Source organism: Dysidea avara, chromosome 6 (assembly GCF_963678975.1).
Source record: "Dysidea avara chromosome 6, odDysAvar1.4, whole genome shotgun sequence".
NCBI classification, from domain to species: Eukaryota; Metazoa; Porifera; class Demospongiae; order Dictyoceratida; family Dysideidae; genus Dysidea; species Dysidea avara.
The window spans coordinates 29,932,044-29,950,369 of NC_089277.1; the positions used below are offsets into that span (position 1 = coordinate 29,932,044).

Consider the following 18,326-nt stretch of genomic DNA (forward strand, 5'->3'; position numbering starts at 1 on the left):
TTGATTCAGTTACTACTAATAAAGATCCTATCAATCAACATTGTCACTAATAGTATTGTTTTTTTATGATAAAGTTTCTTTCAGTTACATCCTGTGTAATGTTGCACAGTTGGAGAACTTTTCTCCCTAAACATTCATATCCTGGCTTGGGTGTGCCCCTCCCCCTAACAGTTCCTAGATCCATGATCCACTTTAATGCAGTTATACATTACAGCATATGAATTTTTATTAAGTAATAAAGGGAATTCAAAAACGTCACAATCATCTACAAGAGTGAGATCTTCATTTTTTACTGTGAGAGCCATTAATAAATGGAATAACCTACCTCATCACATAGTTAACACACCCTCATTGAATGTCTTTAAAAATTTACTTGACTGTAGCTGGTCTACTTTTTTGTATGATTACTAATTAGTTAATTCTTGTTATATAACCTGTACAGTTTTTTAACGTTGCAACTATCAATAGGCAATAATTAACTTTTTTTGGAAAGATCAGACTTTACAGGCTCCTTGAGCCTACTTACCTGTCACTTAATACTAATACTAACTTGAAAATTCATACCAGATAGAATAGGAGAAGATCTCTTTTAGCTATGCTGTTACCATCTATTAAATAGCAAATATTATGGTAGCTGTTACTTTATCTCAGGTTAAACTTCCATTGGGAAATGCCACAAGTGAGACTATCATATAATTATCAAAGCTATAATATGCAGTTAGCTATATACATGCAGGTTTTAAAAATCACCATATTTTTGAAAATCAGCCTTATGTCACATTTTACCAAACTACCACTCATATATTTACAATGATTAGAATCAGTAGTCAGTACCTTGAATTACAAGAAATTCAGTTAAATATTTTAACAGGTGCACAAGTGTTTAAATAGTGACACAGCAAAGTATAGATTTCTATGTATTTCACATGTGACATTAAGGCTGATTTTCCTAAATCTGGTTACAAATATCACATGAGGATTGGATGGATGAATTTTTCTCTGCATGGTTGAAGTCATCAAATCAATCCAGCAACCTTTAAAATTTTTCTTTTCTTTTTCTATGGTTCGAATCAAATATATGTATTACAATCTTTCATTTGTAGTGGAGATACAATTCTGCCTATACAGTGGAGCCCTCTAAAAGGACGTGCACTCCAGAATTGTGGACAACCTCATCATAATGCAATAAATGAAAACCCTTGGGAGAATTACATACCAGCATAATAAAAGAATGCTATGTCAGCATAATGCTAGTATTTCAAACTATGGCACTTGATTTCTGATCAATACTTCCTAATAGAGCAGTCAGTGGAAAAAGCAAATTGCAATAGAGCACTCAAATGTATTGTACATAGCTTATCATCCATGATACTCTCTAACAGAATAGTCACATTGTAGTAAAACACTCTAATTGAATATTCATCAATTAAAATGTTCCAAGTTAATTGTAAGAAATGTTGCTAACCTACAGGAGCATAATGCTAGCATAATGAGAACACTGAGTGTAGCATTATTATTATAGATGAAAAATTTGGGAAATTCCTGAAATCATTTTGGGCAAAATTTTAAGCATTGGACTCGGGCCTACTCAACATTTTAAATTCCACAAACATTTCACTATTGGGTGAATATAATAAATGTATATCTAGACCTTCTCTCATAACATTAACATGTGTTATAATTGTGTGTTTGAAGCTCATCATTATTGATAGAAGCCAACTTCTATAAGAATGAACAGCTTAACAATGGATTAAAATGCTTTTGGGTGCTGCGTTTAGGGATGCACCAATATTGCCAGCAAAATTTGTGGGTTAATAGTTTAGTAAAAGTATGAATATAATTGTGAATTATTCTATTAAAGTGGACACTGATCATTAGGAGCCCAATTTATCCACAAACTTTGTACATTAGCCATGTACATAGTATAGTGTATTTGAAAACAGCATAAAGAGATTTTAATGGAGTAGTCATTCTTTGCGAAAACATATCAAAAGGACACTGAGGACAGTCAAATATTTTCTTGAACTTCAAATATTTTAATAATCTCAAAGCAAATTAAACACATGGATAAAATTGGAGAGGATGATATAGTACATTGACTATACATAGATAACCACAGTTTTGCAACAGGTGAAAATAAGCTAGCAAAACTTAAAACTGATTTACAATGACACATTCAACTTTTAATTTATGATTAAAGGTAAAGATGTTGTTGCCCAAACCAACATTGTGCATCTGGCAGCTTTACAAAATAATTCTAGTTCTTACAGTTCTATAATAACTGTACATTTCAATCTTTTCCATGTCATGCATTTTCAAGCACAAGTACTTACACAGTATGGTATATAGGGATGTTAGCTTAGCAATAATAGATGATGATTAAAATGTGATTGTTGAGCAAAATATTATAGGTCAGAAAAAAGAATTACTGGAAAGCTACAGGTGCAAATTAAAACTGAATGACATAATTATTCTGTGTATTGCACTATCATTCTACCTATTGTGCTGGCATTTATGTATTATGTTTATGCTATGCTTCAGACATGCACCTGTTTTACTTAAAAAATTAATTATGCCAGCTCAATATACTGGTACCTCACAGCTGCTATACATCCCCCATAAAAATAACATGTTATACAATATCTATAGCATTAATATAATAGTCATTGTGAATATCAGTACATACAGTAAAATCAATAGTTTTGGTACACTTCATTCATTACAAGTTAAATGCATTGTACAAACTCGTGACAATTAACTAGAAATACATAATATTATATAGCTGCTTGTATAACAACTACCTAATCACAAGCCTGTGTACATAAATATTACATGGTTACATGCATGCTTCATCACATTACAAATCTTAATTAGAAATTGGAATAAATATGAATTCTTCTGTTGCTGTGGTCGCTAACATAGATGGTACCATTGGGACTAAGTGCTATTCCAACTGGAGCATTAAACTGACCACTTGCAGTTCCACGGGATCCAAAGCAATGAATGAATTTACCAGCATAATCAAAAACAGAAACACGATGATTACCATCACTCACAACAATATAGCCATTCAAGTCACTGGCAAGACTATACGGATAATATAAGTAACCTTCACTAGTTCCATATGTGGCAAACTTGCTTACATACCGACCATCAAGAGTAAAAGTAGCTATGCAGTGATGACTGTTGTCAGCAACAAGCAGCAACTGATTTTTACCATTAACTGCTACATCATAGGGACCACCTAACTGACCAGAACCAAAAGAGACACAAAACTGACCATCGGACTGGAACACTGATATACGACGGTTGCCCTTATCAGCAATGTACACCCTACCTTCACGTGCTGTGATACCATGTGGATACTGTAGTTGGCTGTCACCAGAACCACCACCTCCAAACTGCAACATGTAGTTATCAACATCAAACTTCTGTACCCTGTGGTTATCTCTATCAGCCACATACAAGTGATTGTCATTGTCAAAGGTAACACCACAGGGATTCTTAAATTGAGTATTTTTTGTACCTCGACTGCCAAGCTTTTTAAACAAGTGATCCTGGGCATCAAATACATACACACAATGGTTGGAACAGTCAGCTACTGCCCATACTCCATTCTTACCAAATGCGATGCCCCAAGGTTGGCCTATTTTACCATTATTGTTCATCATCTTGTCAGGAAGACAAAGTGCTTTATAATTCCTAACCACAGTGCTATAGGGACTTCCCTTAATTTGTTGACTATTGATGGACACAAACAACCATGCTTCACCGACCAGCTCAGTTGTGAGTGAAGCCGTATAGGTTCCATTGTTGTTATCCCTCACCTTACCAACAGTCACAATGCCTGTAAAAGATTTTAATTCTACATGCACCTGTTCACCACCAATGGAACAGAGATCTCCATTGCTATCTTTGGTTATGATGGTAACCTCTACTTTTTGACCTGCAAATATATATGCAGGGAAATTTGATACCTCTGAAGTACGTGGGTTAGCAATTGCTACAAGATGACCAAACTGTGGAAGAGACTCTTTTCTGGGTAAAAACTCCATTGTTGCTAACTGCACAGGAAGTTTGGTCAGTTTCTCGTATTGTTTAGTAATTTGCTGCACATGATTAATCACTTGCTTTGTACCAGACAATGCCTCATGGTCAGAGCTCTTCTCTAACGCATCATTCAGTTCCTTCATGTTCACAAGTTCATCTTTAGTTGAATCCACTTCATTAAGTTGTGCTGTAAGTGCCTTTTCTTTTCGTGATACCGTGTCATGCACTTGTTGTCTTACTTGATCTTTCTGCTTCATCAGCTTTTCAACCAGTTCATTATAATGTTCATCAACTCGCTTGTACACTTCATCACCTTGTTTTCGTATCTCCTTCATCATATTGTCAATGTTTTCATGTGCATTAGACAGATCTTGAATCATTCCTTCCACTGGAGTGATGATGTTCTGCAATTGAGTCCGATACTTACTGGCTATGTGTTTTGTTGTGTCATGATTGTGGCCATTATGCTCTGTTGTTGTACAATACATACACACCAGTTTATCACATGTCTCACAGTAAAACTTAAGCTGTTCATCATGAGGTTTACACATTGGAATCTTCACCTTAGTTTGGATGGCTGATGTATCTTTATTTGATCTTAGTTCTGTCAGTGGTACAACGCCATGATCACCATATTTCTTTTTACGTTTGTGGTGGTCATGACAAGCATTACACAGAAATATGTTACATTCAGGACAAAACGACACAACTGGATCAGCATCACAATCGTCACATTTAACTTCCTTTTCTCCAGCTACTTTCTTCTTCAGGATCAAATCATCAACTAGTCTATTAATGAAGAAATTAGTTGCAAACTCCTTCACTCCTCCATCAGGAACATTAGTTTCCTTCCTACACTCAGGACAGATGATCTTGGATTGTACCAGCATCTTCTCCAGACATTCTTCACAGTAGGAATGATAACAAGACAGATACTTGGGGTTCTTGAACAACTGGTAACATATTGGACAAGTAAGATTCTTCTGAACTTCCTTCACCTCTAATACAGACATTGTTCACTCTACCAAAAGAATATTTATTCAATTTAAACATAAAACGACAACTAATTTATACTTAAATAACTTTATAGAACAACATGCAGCTTACGTTGTGTATGTACATACGTATGTATACAAACTGTACAACAGTTCAACAATATCATAAACTACTCTAGGTACTGTCACTTTTGAAATGCGTAATTTCCTGTATATTTACCCCCATATTTACCCCCATGGAATTTACCTCCATTAATGTGTAGCAGAACACTCATAAACATTCCAGCATGTGCTCTGCTGAACACACCATTTTTTTCTTGTGCAGCTGGTCATACCTGTGGTTACGCGCAAGTGTACAAAATCATTTACCGTATATCACGACCAGGGTAGCCGTGTTTTGATATACGGAATTATCCCGTGATTTGGATAATTAACAGTAACTCGTTAACAACCGTTTAAAGGCCTTCAAACTCCTGTGGTGTATGTACGTATGTATGTATACAAACTGTACAACTGTACAACAATATCATGTAAACTACTCTAGGCACTGTCACTTTTGAAATACGTAAATTTCCTGTATATTTACCCTCATGGCTACTAAATCAGTGTTGTATTCCTGTTATGTTAAAGAATAAAATTTAGCTAGCAGTAACTAAAACATAGATGGCTTATGTCTCAATAAAGGAACCTGCAGGGTCTAGAATCATTAATATGCATGTTATAATTTGAAGTCACTACTGAAATGATTCTGCCACTTCGTTATATGTCGTTATACATCTGCATATCAAAGCCCACCATTAATGGAGAGTCATACATTATTATACGGGGCTGCCCAGGTCCAGTCATGGATTTTTCTTCTTTCTCCTACTTTTCAAACATACTTAGTGAAGTTAATATAAACATCTTAGGCCTTTATAAGGCCTTCTGGTGTACAGGCTCCGCCTTTACCAAGTACTTTAATCATAATTATATATAAGGGTTACCATATCCCCACATCATTGTGGCAGACTTAAACATGAACAATTTAATTATAATGCAACGTAGCAAGCATGCAGACAATTGCATGAAAACGAGACTATGTACTGTATTTTATTACTTTACACAGCAATGATCAAAAAGAAGGGATACATACATCCTAAGCAAAAAGCATCTCTAAAAAAATTTATGTTGCTATTAAAATTATTATAGAATTATTATACATATATGTTACAATAAAATACTGCTTTTAAAACATGCCACTCCTGCATTTAAAATAAACCTTCCAGTCTGCACAGTTGAAAGACTCAGTAAGCAACTCATCACGACAAGTTAATATACCTTTATGCAACAAACATACTTGTGACATGTGCCTCTGGGGATTATATTAGCTTTCTACGGATTGTCAATCATTCTCATCGTAATCTCCTTCATTCAAGCACAATAATCATCAATACCTTTCTTAAACAGACACAACTATATGTAGATACTTCATATATTAAGCTATTGCGTAAATCCTGGTATATCTGCACTGTTTTAGAGACTGAGGAATGGTGCAATAATCACCAAGGGAAAAACATTCTAAATAGAGCAATGTGCAATAGACTATGGTTCGTGGACCTCTGGTCCCTGCCAATAGCTAATCAGGCAGCTTCCGATTGAATGAGTGCTACAAATCTCACTGATAGGCTTTAAAGATGAATATGATGATCCAGCAATGCTTTCTAACAACACCTGCACACTCTAGTAATGATTTTTGATGCCTGGAATTCGGTAAAGCATGTGACATGCGTGAAAAAAATTTTCATCACAGGTATCTAACTAGTTTAGATGCTACCTGCAGGTATTTACATGTATTTGATTTTAGACCACAGCAAGTTGAAATACTGGAATTTAATTGGTTATTTACAGGTATCTAAATCATGTAGATCCCTTGTTTATGTCTCACTAGATTCCTGTCTCTGGGACGTTACAAAACACGACAATTACATGCCTGTAATATGGTAATGCATGGGCATTAACTGGATAGTAAGTGCCATTATGGTTACAGGGGGGCTTGTTCTACTCGTGAACGCTACATTTCTCGTGTTACAAGCAGCTGGGAAGGTACAACAAGCAGTAGCAAAAGTACATGAACAAACTTTGGTCTAAATTAGTTAGACATCAAAAAACCAGGGTTCTACGGAATCTGGAAACCCTCAGGCCCTGTAGTAGCACCCTCGCTTTGCTCGTGCGCCACAACACAGGGCCTTTCTGGTTCATAGAACCCTGTGTTTCGATCTTTAACTGTTATCTCATAAATGACTAAACTTCAAAGCATACCATGTATGAATACTGCATGGTGTTCAAAGTGCTTACATAATAGTAGCTATGGAGACAAGTGCTATTTCAGATTTTTCATTTTTGAAAATGGAATGAATGGCTTTGCTGTAGGCATGTCGATCATAGGTGGCGGAAAGGGGGGGAGGGGGGGAGGGCTAGGGGGCTAAGCACCCCCCTCAGAATGATATCACATCGTAATTACCCTTCTTGGAGTGGGGCTGAAAACCGTGATAAAGATCAAGATACTCTAATAGAGCAGTCACAGTATTAGAGCAGTGTGTAGTGAGTTATGTAGGGATTTTTATGTAGTTTATCAGCTATAAATGCGTAGCTGGTGAGGTGGGCAGCTATTGTCAGCTGGTTGTGAACTTTTTTTTTTGTTTTGGTCTCACCTTACCAAACCAGAGACAATGTAGATCATTTCCATAAGTCTGGGTCAGCCCAGCCCCCCCTCATATCAACTACTTCCTCCGCCCCTGATGTCGATAATGTAGTAGTCACAGAGTACACAACAGAATTTAAAAGTTCTAGGCAGTCACAAATTAATATTTTTCAATTTTGTCCTGGAATTTAATTTAATGCCCACCACATGGTCACCCAATAATTTTTCAAATGAATTGTCCCCCTTTCCATCAGTGAGATACAAAATTAAGCCTTATGTAGCGTAAGTCGCCTACTGTAAGCGTATTAAATTTCGTGGGTAAAATTTTCGTGGTTTGCCAAAAACACAGATTATTTGCAAGTGTATTAAACTTTGTGGGAATAATTTTCATGGTTTAATCTCAACGAGCCAGTTTATTTTCTCAAGCTGCATGGAGCAAAATTCGTGCTTTAAGATCGCGTTAAGAAAACAGCTTAACGGCTTTGGCTATAATCCAATTACGCTGGCGTATTTATCTGGGACTAAGCAAACCATTTTGCCATTGACTCACCATAAAAGAATCTTGCCTGCTGGAAAAATACTTGAACAAGGCCATCAGCATCTATTCACGTGGTGAACAGGTGCACGTGTCGTCGTCAGGTTGTACTTAGCGCATTACATAGAATTAATATATTATGCATGTTAATAGTATAAGGAAATTATATTGGTGGCAACGGTTAATACATAGATATACCAACCCCACGTACCTGCGCTATATCTATGGTTAATAGGTCTGCTTGAGCCAAGACGTGAGTTTCTAAATGGATTAATTTTCGTGGATCAGCTTTATGTGGATTAATATTCGTGGATCAGCTGCAAACCACGAAATCCATGAAAATTTATACACCACGAAAATTTCTAAGCTTACGGTATTATCGAACGGTACATATTATCGAATTTAATACACTAAGCGAACTACACCACAGATGAAGGCCGACTGTAAAACAACAATACAACATTTGCAATAGTGGTAAAGGCTCTAGTGGCTAACAAACACCTATAATTTCTCACCACAACAACACACATCATTGGACCTTCAACAGTGTGATTTTTGTTCTTCCTGAGTCCCAACTTTTAATTAAGTAAACATGATCAAGTCAGGAGGTTTCAAGTTATGAGCAAAACAGTAGCACTTATAACAACCATTGTCATGGCAGTCAAACCTGTGAAAGGCACATTCACTTTCCGTAAAAATTTGGTTGCAGATTCTTATCTGGTAGTTGGATATCCCATAGAAACCTCAAAGTGGCAGGGTAATTCCCTAGTGAGTAATTCATTGGGATGTGCAAACTGTTCGATAATTGGTCATTGAGTGAAGTACTCCTGTTCGATAATACATACCAGTGTTCGAGAATGGCAAACAGTCAGGTTTGCGGTTTAGCCCATAACTCCCAGTGTGTTGATGTAATTTATAGTACCCAAAGAGACCAAAGGTCACTCTATCGAATAGCCCAAACCGAAAGTCTGTATGCTGTTACGGTAAGAAACTGGTAAGAAAACCTAAACGTTTGTTGAAATCTGTTCGATTAATGGTGACCTATGCCAGGCCCTGTAGTAGCAGCCTCAGGGCACTACTACAGAACGTGACAGTTACTAAATTTCACAGAACCCTGTGTTTTGAATTTAGAATGCAACTTGTTGTTGTACCATGACAACCACTTGTAAACAAGAAATGTAACTTTAATTATTATCAGACAATTTTACCTTTAATGCCTAAGGATACTAAATCCAATAGAAACCTGGGATGGAGTTTGGTCTAGCTTATGAATTCTTACTGTATTTATTAAACAAAGCCAAAAACAAATTTCCCGCTTACTTTCTGGAATCATTAGTAGGCATTAATAGCCACACTAATGTCACTAACACAGTAAACTTTTTGAAGGATAATCTCAATACCAGCACCCACAGTTTGTCACTTGTTAGACTAGCCTACAAGAAAAGCGCTTTCTGGACAAGAAAAGTGCTGCCACAATATAGAAAATAGAAAAACTCTATATCACCAAGGTTTGTGTCATGATATGAACATGGGTATATCACAATATAGAACCAACTGTAACATTTGCAAGACAACCATATTCTCATTGCAAGTTAAACTTTAAGATTTAAGGTGGATGCATATAGCACAAGTAAAAGCTACTCAGGTTTTACTACTGCTAGACATTAAACTTTGGGGTTGCACCACTAAACCATCAACACATAACTTCATTAAAGTTAATGCCAAATACCATTATGTCTGGCTTCCTCCACATCACTGACCAAAACATGATACCGCAAATCAGGAAATTTTCAGTGTAGAAAATATTCATCTATTAAAATTTCAATGCAACATATTTTCGTCACTAGCATGAACAAAAAAATTTTGACAGAACAACTATTTAGCTATACATTAATATTTGTATGCGCGGATTCTTTGTATAGTTGAAAATAATTCGTCGTTTTAATTTTCGTCAATACAGCCAGCGACAAAAAATTTTTGACAACGAATTTTTCCTGATTTATGTTATAACTGAATGACTATATATCACCACCTTGTTATATCAATAGTATCAATGTATCAATATATCATGGCAGTACAGTTCATTATAGGCAGGTAGCTACAATACTTGCACCAATGTTATAGTGTTCACTGACGCGATAAATGCAGAGTAAATCTTGATGCAACTACATAGTTTGTCATCTAACAAATACAAAACAAGCCCATTATAAATGCCTACAGTACGGTATATCTCATAAAAAAATAAAGACCAGAAACCTGTAACTTCACATACCTTCACGGTACACTGGCAATATGGGTCAGATAGAATTGAGCCCAAAATTGTCTTTAGAGTAGCAAAAACCCATCCAATAAGTTGCTACCGGTTTCAAATTATTTAGCAGATCTCTGTACATGTGTTCTACTGACTAAATGTCTGCCTACCTGATACCTCTACACAAGTATAACTCAATAACAGCTAAGGCTATGGGCTTGATTGTTTCACTGTTAGACATTGATCACTTCAGCCTGACAGATGCATTTGGCATACTGCAGTACATACAAGGGATGCACCATGGACTAATTGGACTTACTTTTGTCCTCCTTTGTGTCCCAGTTTTCTTGCTGTCAGAGCAAAGTGTTGATTCACAGTGGCTAGCAGGTGATGGCTTCCCTACATTTGTGAATCGTCTGTATTTTCCATAGCAATGGATTTGCTTGCAGGGATGCTTTTCATACTGCTCTTCTTTTATACAATGCTGTGTATCGGGCTGAGTGCAATAGCCACTTCTCAGTAAATTAGTTATGGATTGTGTTCAGACAAAAACATTAAGTATGGCACCCTTCTTTCTTTGATGTGGCATGTGCTCGTTCACCAGTCATCAAAATAATAACCAAACAAGTGCAAGTAAAAATTAGGAATTTTAGGGATCATAGCCATAAAAAGTAGTGAAACAAGGTCCAAGGTCACCTACACCTGGATAACACAATGAAGTGACGTTATGCTTCACTTCATAGTACTCTCACTAGAAAGATTTTCTTATGGAAGAAGTAGCGATTCCAGAATTCCGGCATAAATTAATTTTTCTTTGTGAATCTTCCATTAGACATCGGTACAATTGATTCCTTTCCAGTAATTGACTTGATTAAAGGTTTCTGGGGGCAATAAGTAGATGGCACTAATAGTCTCCTGTTACAATGTATGTGGTATTTTATCGCTCCAATTATGAAATACATTCACCACATTTTTATGTTCTCTTTACAACAAAAGACCCAGCACATAATAGTTACACCAAGGCAAACGTTTTTATCCAATAGTTTTCAATTTTGTGATCGGGCCTGCAAAAACAGGGTAGGTGGACACAAACTACATCCCATCACAGGTCATAACTACAGGTCATAACTACAGGTCATAACTCAGTATTGGAGTAAACTATTTGCATTCTGTAGCTGGTGTTATAAAGCCAATTAAATATTTAAGTAGTGCTGAAAATTGTATGGCCATGGTGTGATAGAATAAAAGGTTATGAGTGGAACGTTTGGAAAAGTAAACAAATTTTGTGTGCTCACATGCCCTGTTTTAGCAGACCCAGTCACATTTATTGGTATTGTTATTTACTGCATAGAACTCAAAATATAAAAACAAAAACACAGATAATTATACATAAATCAGTTAAGGGAAAAGGTGCAAAGAGAAGTCATCTTTAAATTGATTAGAGAATCAGGTAGAGAATTCCACAATTTGATGGTAGAAGAAAGAATTTATAAATATGTGCCAGTTCTAGCAAATGGAATAAATAGCGAAGCACTGACTGTGTCCACAGGTAGATGATGTAAGGGGTTTTAGGGTAATTGTGATGTCAACATGACCATGTAATATTTTGTAAACATAACCACAAAACGGGCAGCACTGCATTGAACCTTTTCTATTTGTTGTATTTGGTATAGAAGGTGTGGGGACCACACTGTACTAGAATATAGGTTGTACTAAGGATGTGTAACAGTAGGATTTCAGGACATTGGAAGAGATTACATTGTAAAAAGGCTTTCGCTTTGATGTCTTTGCTACAAATATCATTATTATGTTCCTTCCAGGTTAAGTGTTCATCTATTACTACTCCCAAGTATTCAACTGATTTGCTTTGCTATATTTCCTGACTGTGGAATCGATAACAGTACTTTAGTCTTTTCCTGTTATAGCTTGATGGGTACATTTGGATGGATTGAACTTCATCCATCATAATTAAATTTAGTATGGTAGAAGTCAACGGATTTGCAATACAAGTAGATTATCATTTGACTGTGCACCATTTTGATAGCTATCAAGGAGATGTGCATTAAGATTTTATGAGCAGCTATAAATCAACAGTACAACTTCTTGTTTAGCATGCGTACATGTATTTTTTGCATGGAGGTGACTGATACAGAGTGCTTGCACTCAACCAGTGTAAGCTGTTTCACCATCTGCAAGAAGCTAAATGCATGCAACTATTCAGTGGCCTTCTACGGCCTTTATTCAGAGGGTCTTACAAGTACAGTTGCACCGTGGTCCATGCATGGTCCAACCCTAAGGTGACACACAGGCACTCACTGTAGGTAGATCTGCAACCGCGGTCAAAGTCTAAGTCAAAGGTCAAGGCCACCAAATTCACGCTGCTAAGTCAGCGGTCAAGGGTAAAAATTTCCGACCCACAATTGAAAAGCACTGAAATATTGTCACTGAGTCATCAGTCAAAGGCCAGAAAAGGCTCTTAGTCACAGATCAAAGCAAAATTTTGGCTGGTCAAAGCTTTGACCGTGGTTACAGATCTACCTACAGCACGTACCTACGTGACATCCCCTTGATGTACTAAGGTATTTATACAGAAACAGAAATTCAAAATGTTTCGCAAAGCTGAGTTTATACTCAATTGTTCCATTTTTGGGACTTTTTCAATGGAAAGATACAGAGAAAGGACACGGTTTTTTAAAAACGAAGTGTTCAGAATGAGATCCTACACAAAGTTATGCTAATGAAAGGGTGGGCGGTCACATGCTACAGACACGCCCCCAGATTTCTTTCCTGGTGCATGATAAATCGCAGGCATATTCATTGTAAATCAATATGGATAGCAGTGCACTGAACTGTCTGGGCCGGACTTGGGGCCGGATTATGAACCGGTATAGTCATTCGCCACCCACTATTGTTTTCAGTAAAGGCTACAACACATAATTATTACAACTACACGAGTCGCTCACCTAAGTTGCACAGATTATCACTGGATCTAGCTTGTTTTCTCGCTTGTTTTTCGGTTGGGACGCGCGTGGCCAGACCAATTACGCGCTAGGCGCTTATCGATTTACAAACTATAAGCGCCGGTTGTTAATATCAATAAGATCTGAGACCAAAATTTAGAAAGCCGGCACACAATAAACCTGAGATCAATGAAATGGGAAACAAGGAATCTATAGCTACCAGTCGTGACTTAATGGCGGATCAAGTATCCCCAACAAGGGGGTGGCACTCCAATAGACTATATCCTGTACTCCGATCTTCGTCCTCGGTCAAAGTGAAAGTCAAAAATCAAGCTAGAATTTTGCAGCTGGTCAAAGAACAAGCATGATTTGTAAAGTGTAGTCTCATCTCAGCAAATTCTTACCTAACACCTGTACCAATGTTACATGATACAAGAGGCCATAGCAAGAGATTTATACAACCAATGACAAGAATTGATTCTTATCTATATTCCTTCTTTCCCTCCGCTATCAAACTCTGGAATTCTCTACCCCAACACGTGATTGACTCTAAGGACATTGAGTCAATTTAAGCAAAGACTGGCTGGCCTAGCAACAATTAATAATATTGATTAAGCTATTTGTTTGTGATCTGTGCATCATACTCTTTTCACAGGTCTACACAGTAATAATATAATAGTGTATACCACGATTTATACTTTTAGAATAGCAACGTGAACGTAATTTTACTAAAATATACAGAATTTCGGTCAAGGGTCAAGCGAAAGATTCAAAGGTCAACGCTTATTCTTCGAGTTTGACCACTCTGACCAAGGACGAAGATCGGAGTACAGGATATATTGGAGTGCCACCCCCTTGCCCAAGGAGGGTGCTATAAAGCTTAAGGTATATAAAAAATTATCTATGGGGAATCTATAGTGGGGCTGCAACTGGTCGATGACTTATACTAGTGTGAGAAGCACACTCAGCATGAAGATCATGCTTTATCTAGAGTATCTGGGGGCATGCCCTCACAAGAAAATTTTTCAGGTTTCTGAAACATTTAAACTTTGGCTTATAATAATACCGACTGAACTTTATTGAATAAGCATTACGAGCCACTTTAAATAAGTGAAGTCATTATTTTCTAACAGTGGTAACTGGCCTTTATCACTCAGTATGATAGTACTGTATAGTAGGGACCACAAAGGAGTAGGTGTGGCCCATGAAAAAACACCAGCCTCACTTTTCCCAGATGACGATGAGACAGTATTGGTTAGGAAAAACTAAGCCCAAACAAGCTTCAGATCAATCAACCCAAAATGCTTTCAACAAGTTGCTACGGAATTTTAAAAAGAAAACTTAACAGAATTTTTTTACTGACTGACTGATGCCTTCAAACAAACATAACTCGACAATTGCTAAGGCTACAGGCTTGATTTTTTCACTGTTCAACATCACTTCGACCCAAGAGGTGCCTTTTGGCATACCACAGTACATACAATGCATTCTTCATGGACTTACCTCCTTTGTGTTCCATTCATCTTTGCTGACAGCGAAAAGTGTCGATTTGGCAGTAGCACGTGATGGCTTCCTTTCGTAAAGGAAATCGTCCATATTTTTCATAGTGGCTACTTTGATTGCAGAAGTGCTTTTTGAACAGTTTTTGATTCGTACTGCTGTGTAACAGGTTGAACATAGTTGACAATGAAGTGTAATGGGTACTTCACTTTTCAGACAATAATTGATATAACCAGGGTGTGCCATGCCATTTCTTTCTTTTGATGTGGTATGTGTGGGTTCACCAGTCATTTACAAAAAAAGTTAACTAACAAGTACACAAAAAAAATTTGGAATTTTCAACTAGAGTAGCTAGGCACCATAGCACATTGATAAAAAGTACTGAAACAAGCTGCATGATATTAAAATCACAGTAAAACAATAAAAAGTGTTATATCCCTACTGTGCATTTCCGTTATGGTATCTTGAGCACAGTAGGGATATAACACTTCTTATAATTATTCTTTTACTGAGATTTTAATATACAATACTCCAGCTTGTTTCAGTACTTTTTATCGATGTGGTATGGTCCCTACTCTAGTCAAAATTGTTTTGTGTACTAGTATAAAGGGCACAGCATATTAAATGCTGCAGTATGGTCTGAGTTCAAAAGTTGAAGTACAAATGGTCTTGAAGAGTTGGTCTTTGTTCTTTATATTTTAAAGATAAATGCTCTATTAGAGTAGTTGACTATTCTTCGATGTTTAGCAGCTTTTTATACCCCCCCCCCCCCCCCCCCCTTTGGTTGATTCCTAGAGAATATTTCAGTGTAGCTCAGCAATAATAGCTCTTTCCATGTTTTCATTGCCCATGTATGCTTTAGATACAACTGCAGCTTCTACTATCTTTCTAGTTATAGCACACATATAGTAAATTTTGGAGAGGATGACATGCTTCAGTCCCCCCACCAAATCCTCCCTTGTTTAACAGCCGAACTAGTTATTATCATTATGAATAGCTTTTTCCTTTCTTGATTATAACATCAAACAATGCAACAAAATTATTATGGAATTGTTATGTACAAAATTAATTGTGATGACGTTGAGGGTCAGATGGTCACATGTACCCTCTGCCTGAGCTATACCTTATTGATTAGCTAATTACTTAACCACTGTTCATAATTTATAACAACATACAAAGACTCTTACATAGCTACAATATCAATAACATTAAAATTAACAGGACGGGAGAGTTTAGAGCACTTGTAACTCATATGGAGGGTACAATAATACATCAAAAGTTGCTTTTAAATGATTCCAAAGATATAATAGTTTAGCTGCAGCTGTTTCTTGATTTGATGAATAGGAAGGGAGGTGTTAACCACTGGGAGAGAGTTCCATAATCTGGGTAACCTGTAAAAATAAGAGAATTATTAGGAGTTGGTATAGAAGAAAACTTTTGATTAAGTTTGGAACCTGATGATCTTTTGTAACTAACTGGCATTATTATTACTATTACTGAAATTGTAGGATGTTAAAGCTATGTTGTCAGAAAACTTTTAATTAGTAATTTGATTTTAAAAAGGATATCTGAAAGTTTGGGTATCATTCCCAGGCTGATTAAAAGAGATGGAAGAGTAGTCATTAAGGATAAATGTGGTAGCTTTCCACTGAACACACTCAAGTAGGGTAATGAATTGTGGCTTCCAAAGAGGTGAGCAATAAAGTAGATCACACAATATTGAACTGTTGGTTTTCTGCTGTCACTAAAACAAAATAATGACCATTGCTATGCAACAGTATAATTACCAATCGTGCACAAAATTTTAATTAGTACTATAACTTTTGTGCAGAAAATTGCATTGAATTAACAATTCAATTCAATTAACTATCACAGTGAGAGCAATACTGATTCATAAAAATATTATCATATAATATAATATATGGAAGTCATGGTGTCCTGCACTACATATATGCTGTATAGTTGAGTTGATGGATAGACACGGGTCAGACAACAGATCGTCTTGGATATGGGATATGTAGTGTAGCTACGTATTTGTTTTAAATTTCAAATAACAATGTGACCAGATTTGCAAAAAGGGGTTTTCCACACGCACATATGATTCTACGAATTTGAAGACCATAATGTACTCTGCAAGAATTTAAACATGCAGATCTGGAATTTTCTGCATCCATTAAGGTATATATGTTAATTGGTGCTCACGACTGAACAAATTTTAAGTCAATAGAAGTTTGCAATCAGAAGTTCTGAAACTTCAAAGTTGGCAAATTGGATGTGTTTAAGACACATAACTTGTATTATTGTAATTAAGTCAAGAATGAAAGTTCGTCTTTTTCATTGTTTCTGTGGACGTTAAAACTTTTACAATGCAGAGGTTCAGTGTTTGCATATTGCACGTGTGTAGTTGATAAGATTTACATTATTGTTGGTCTTGATCATTTCTAAAATTGAAAGTTACTAGTGATCACGAGTCAGTAATGTTACTATAGATGTCATACATATAGGTACACTGCATACTACTATCCCTGAACATGTGCATGTATTAATACACACATCACTACATCTAGCTATAGATTATGCACAGTCTAGAGACACTGTATTATTATTATGTCACCTGATCTTGGAAAACCTACCTTTTGGGCACATTGGTCAATTTCTGTTTTACTGATAGCTATAAAATAAGGCACTGGGTGTTTATCTGTAATTAAATAGCATCTATTATTGTCAAAGACTAATTAGTTTTGGCCATTCCATCACCTGATCATATCACCCAATTTGTAAAATAATTGGTGTCCCAGTGCATGTGAAATTACTACATGGTCTGATATCATCCATTACACCTCCTACAAAAAGAAGCTTTACATGTGAAACCTCACAGCAAGGAAGATTTAATAGTTGCTTTAAATGTGCAACAAAAATAAATTTTTGTAAAAAATTGCTGAAATTTTCAATTGAGTTTTCCCACAAAGGCCACAACGTTTGATTCTGCCCAAAAGGCAAGATCCAGTCACTTGGACTATGTGATATAGTACAGTATGATAGACTTTTGGTCTGTATATTTATTTCATGACTTAAATTTCATACAGATTTGCTACAGACTGTGATCTACTCAGCATGCAATAAAATAAATAAAAGCCAACATGCAATTTAGTAGAAATAATTATCAAAAAGTGATTTGGTGTGCATAAGTGTTATTACGTGATATACTGCATCACAAGTTACATATAGTATGACAAGTCACAAATGATCTACATCATCAATAACATAAAATTTGCCCATTACATATACCCTACATGTATGACATGAGTATCTGGGTCACAGCATCTCCAGGACAACATCTGATAGCTAGCTATAG

General features: G+C 36.3%; 1 protein-coding gene across 1 annotated transcript; it reads right to left on the minus strand.

The window, feature by feature from the left end:
* Nucleotides 1–2,651: 2,651 nt before the first annotated feature.
* LOC136257729 (tripartite motif-containing protein 2-like) lies at nucleotides 2,652–13,592 on the minus strand. Its single transcript, XM_066051019.1, has 2 exons — nucleotides 13,475–13,592; nucleotides 2,652–5,071 (listed from the first exon to the last, which is right to left on the minus strand). Exon 2 carries the CDS (start codon nucleotides 5,061–5,063, stop codon nucleotides 2,871–2,873), a length of 2,193 nt encoding a protein of 730 aa, XP_065907091.1. The 5' UTR covers nucleotides 5,064–5,071; nucleotides 13,475–13,592; the 3' UTR covers nucleotides 2,652–2,870.
* Nucleotides 13,593–18,326: the final 4,734 nt, after the last annotated feature.

What these genes read in the sequence shown, in the direction of transcription:
- LOC136257729 (XM_066051019.1), bottom strand. Translation starts at nt 5,063, where the DNA reads ATGTCTGTATTAGAGGTGAAGGAAGTTCAGAAGAATCTTACTTGTCCA.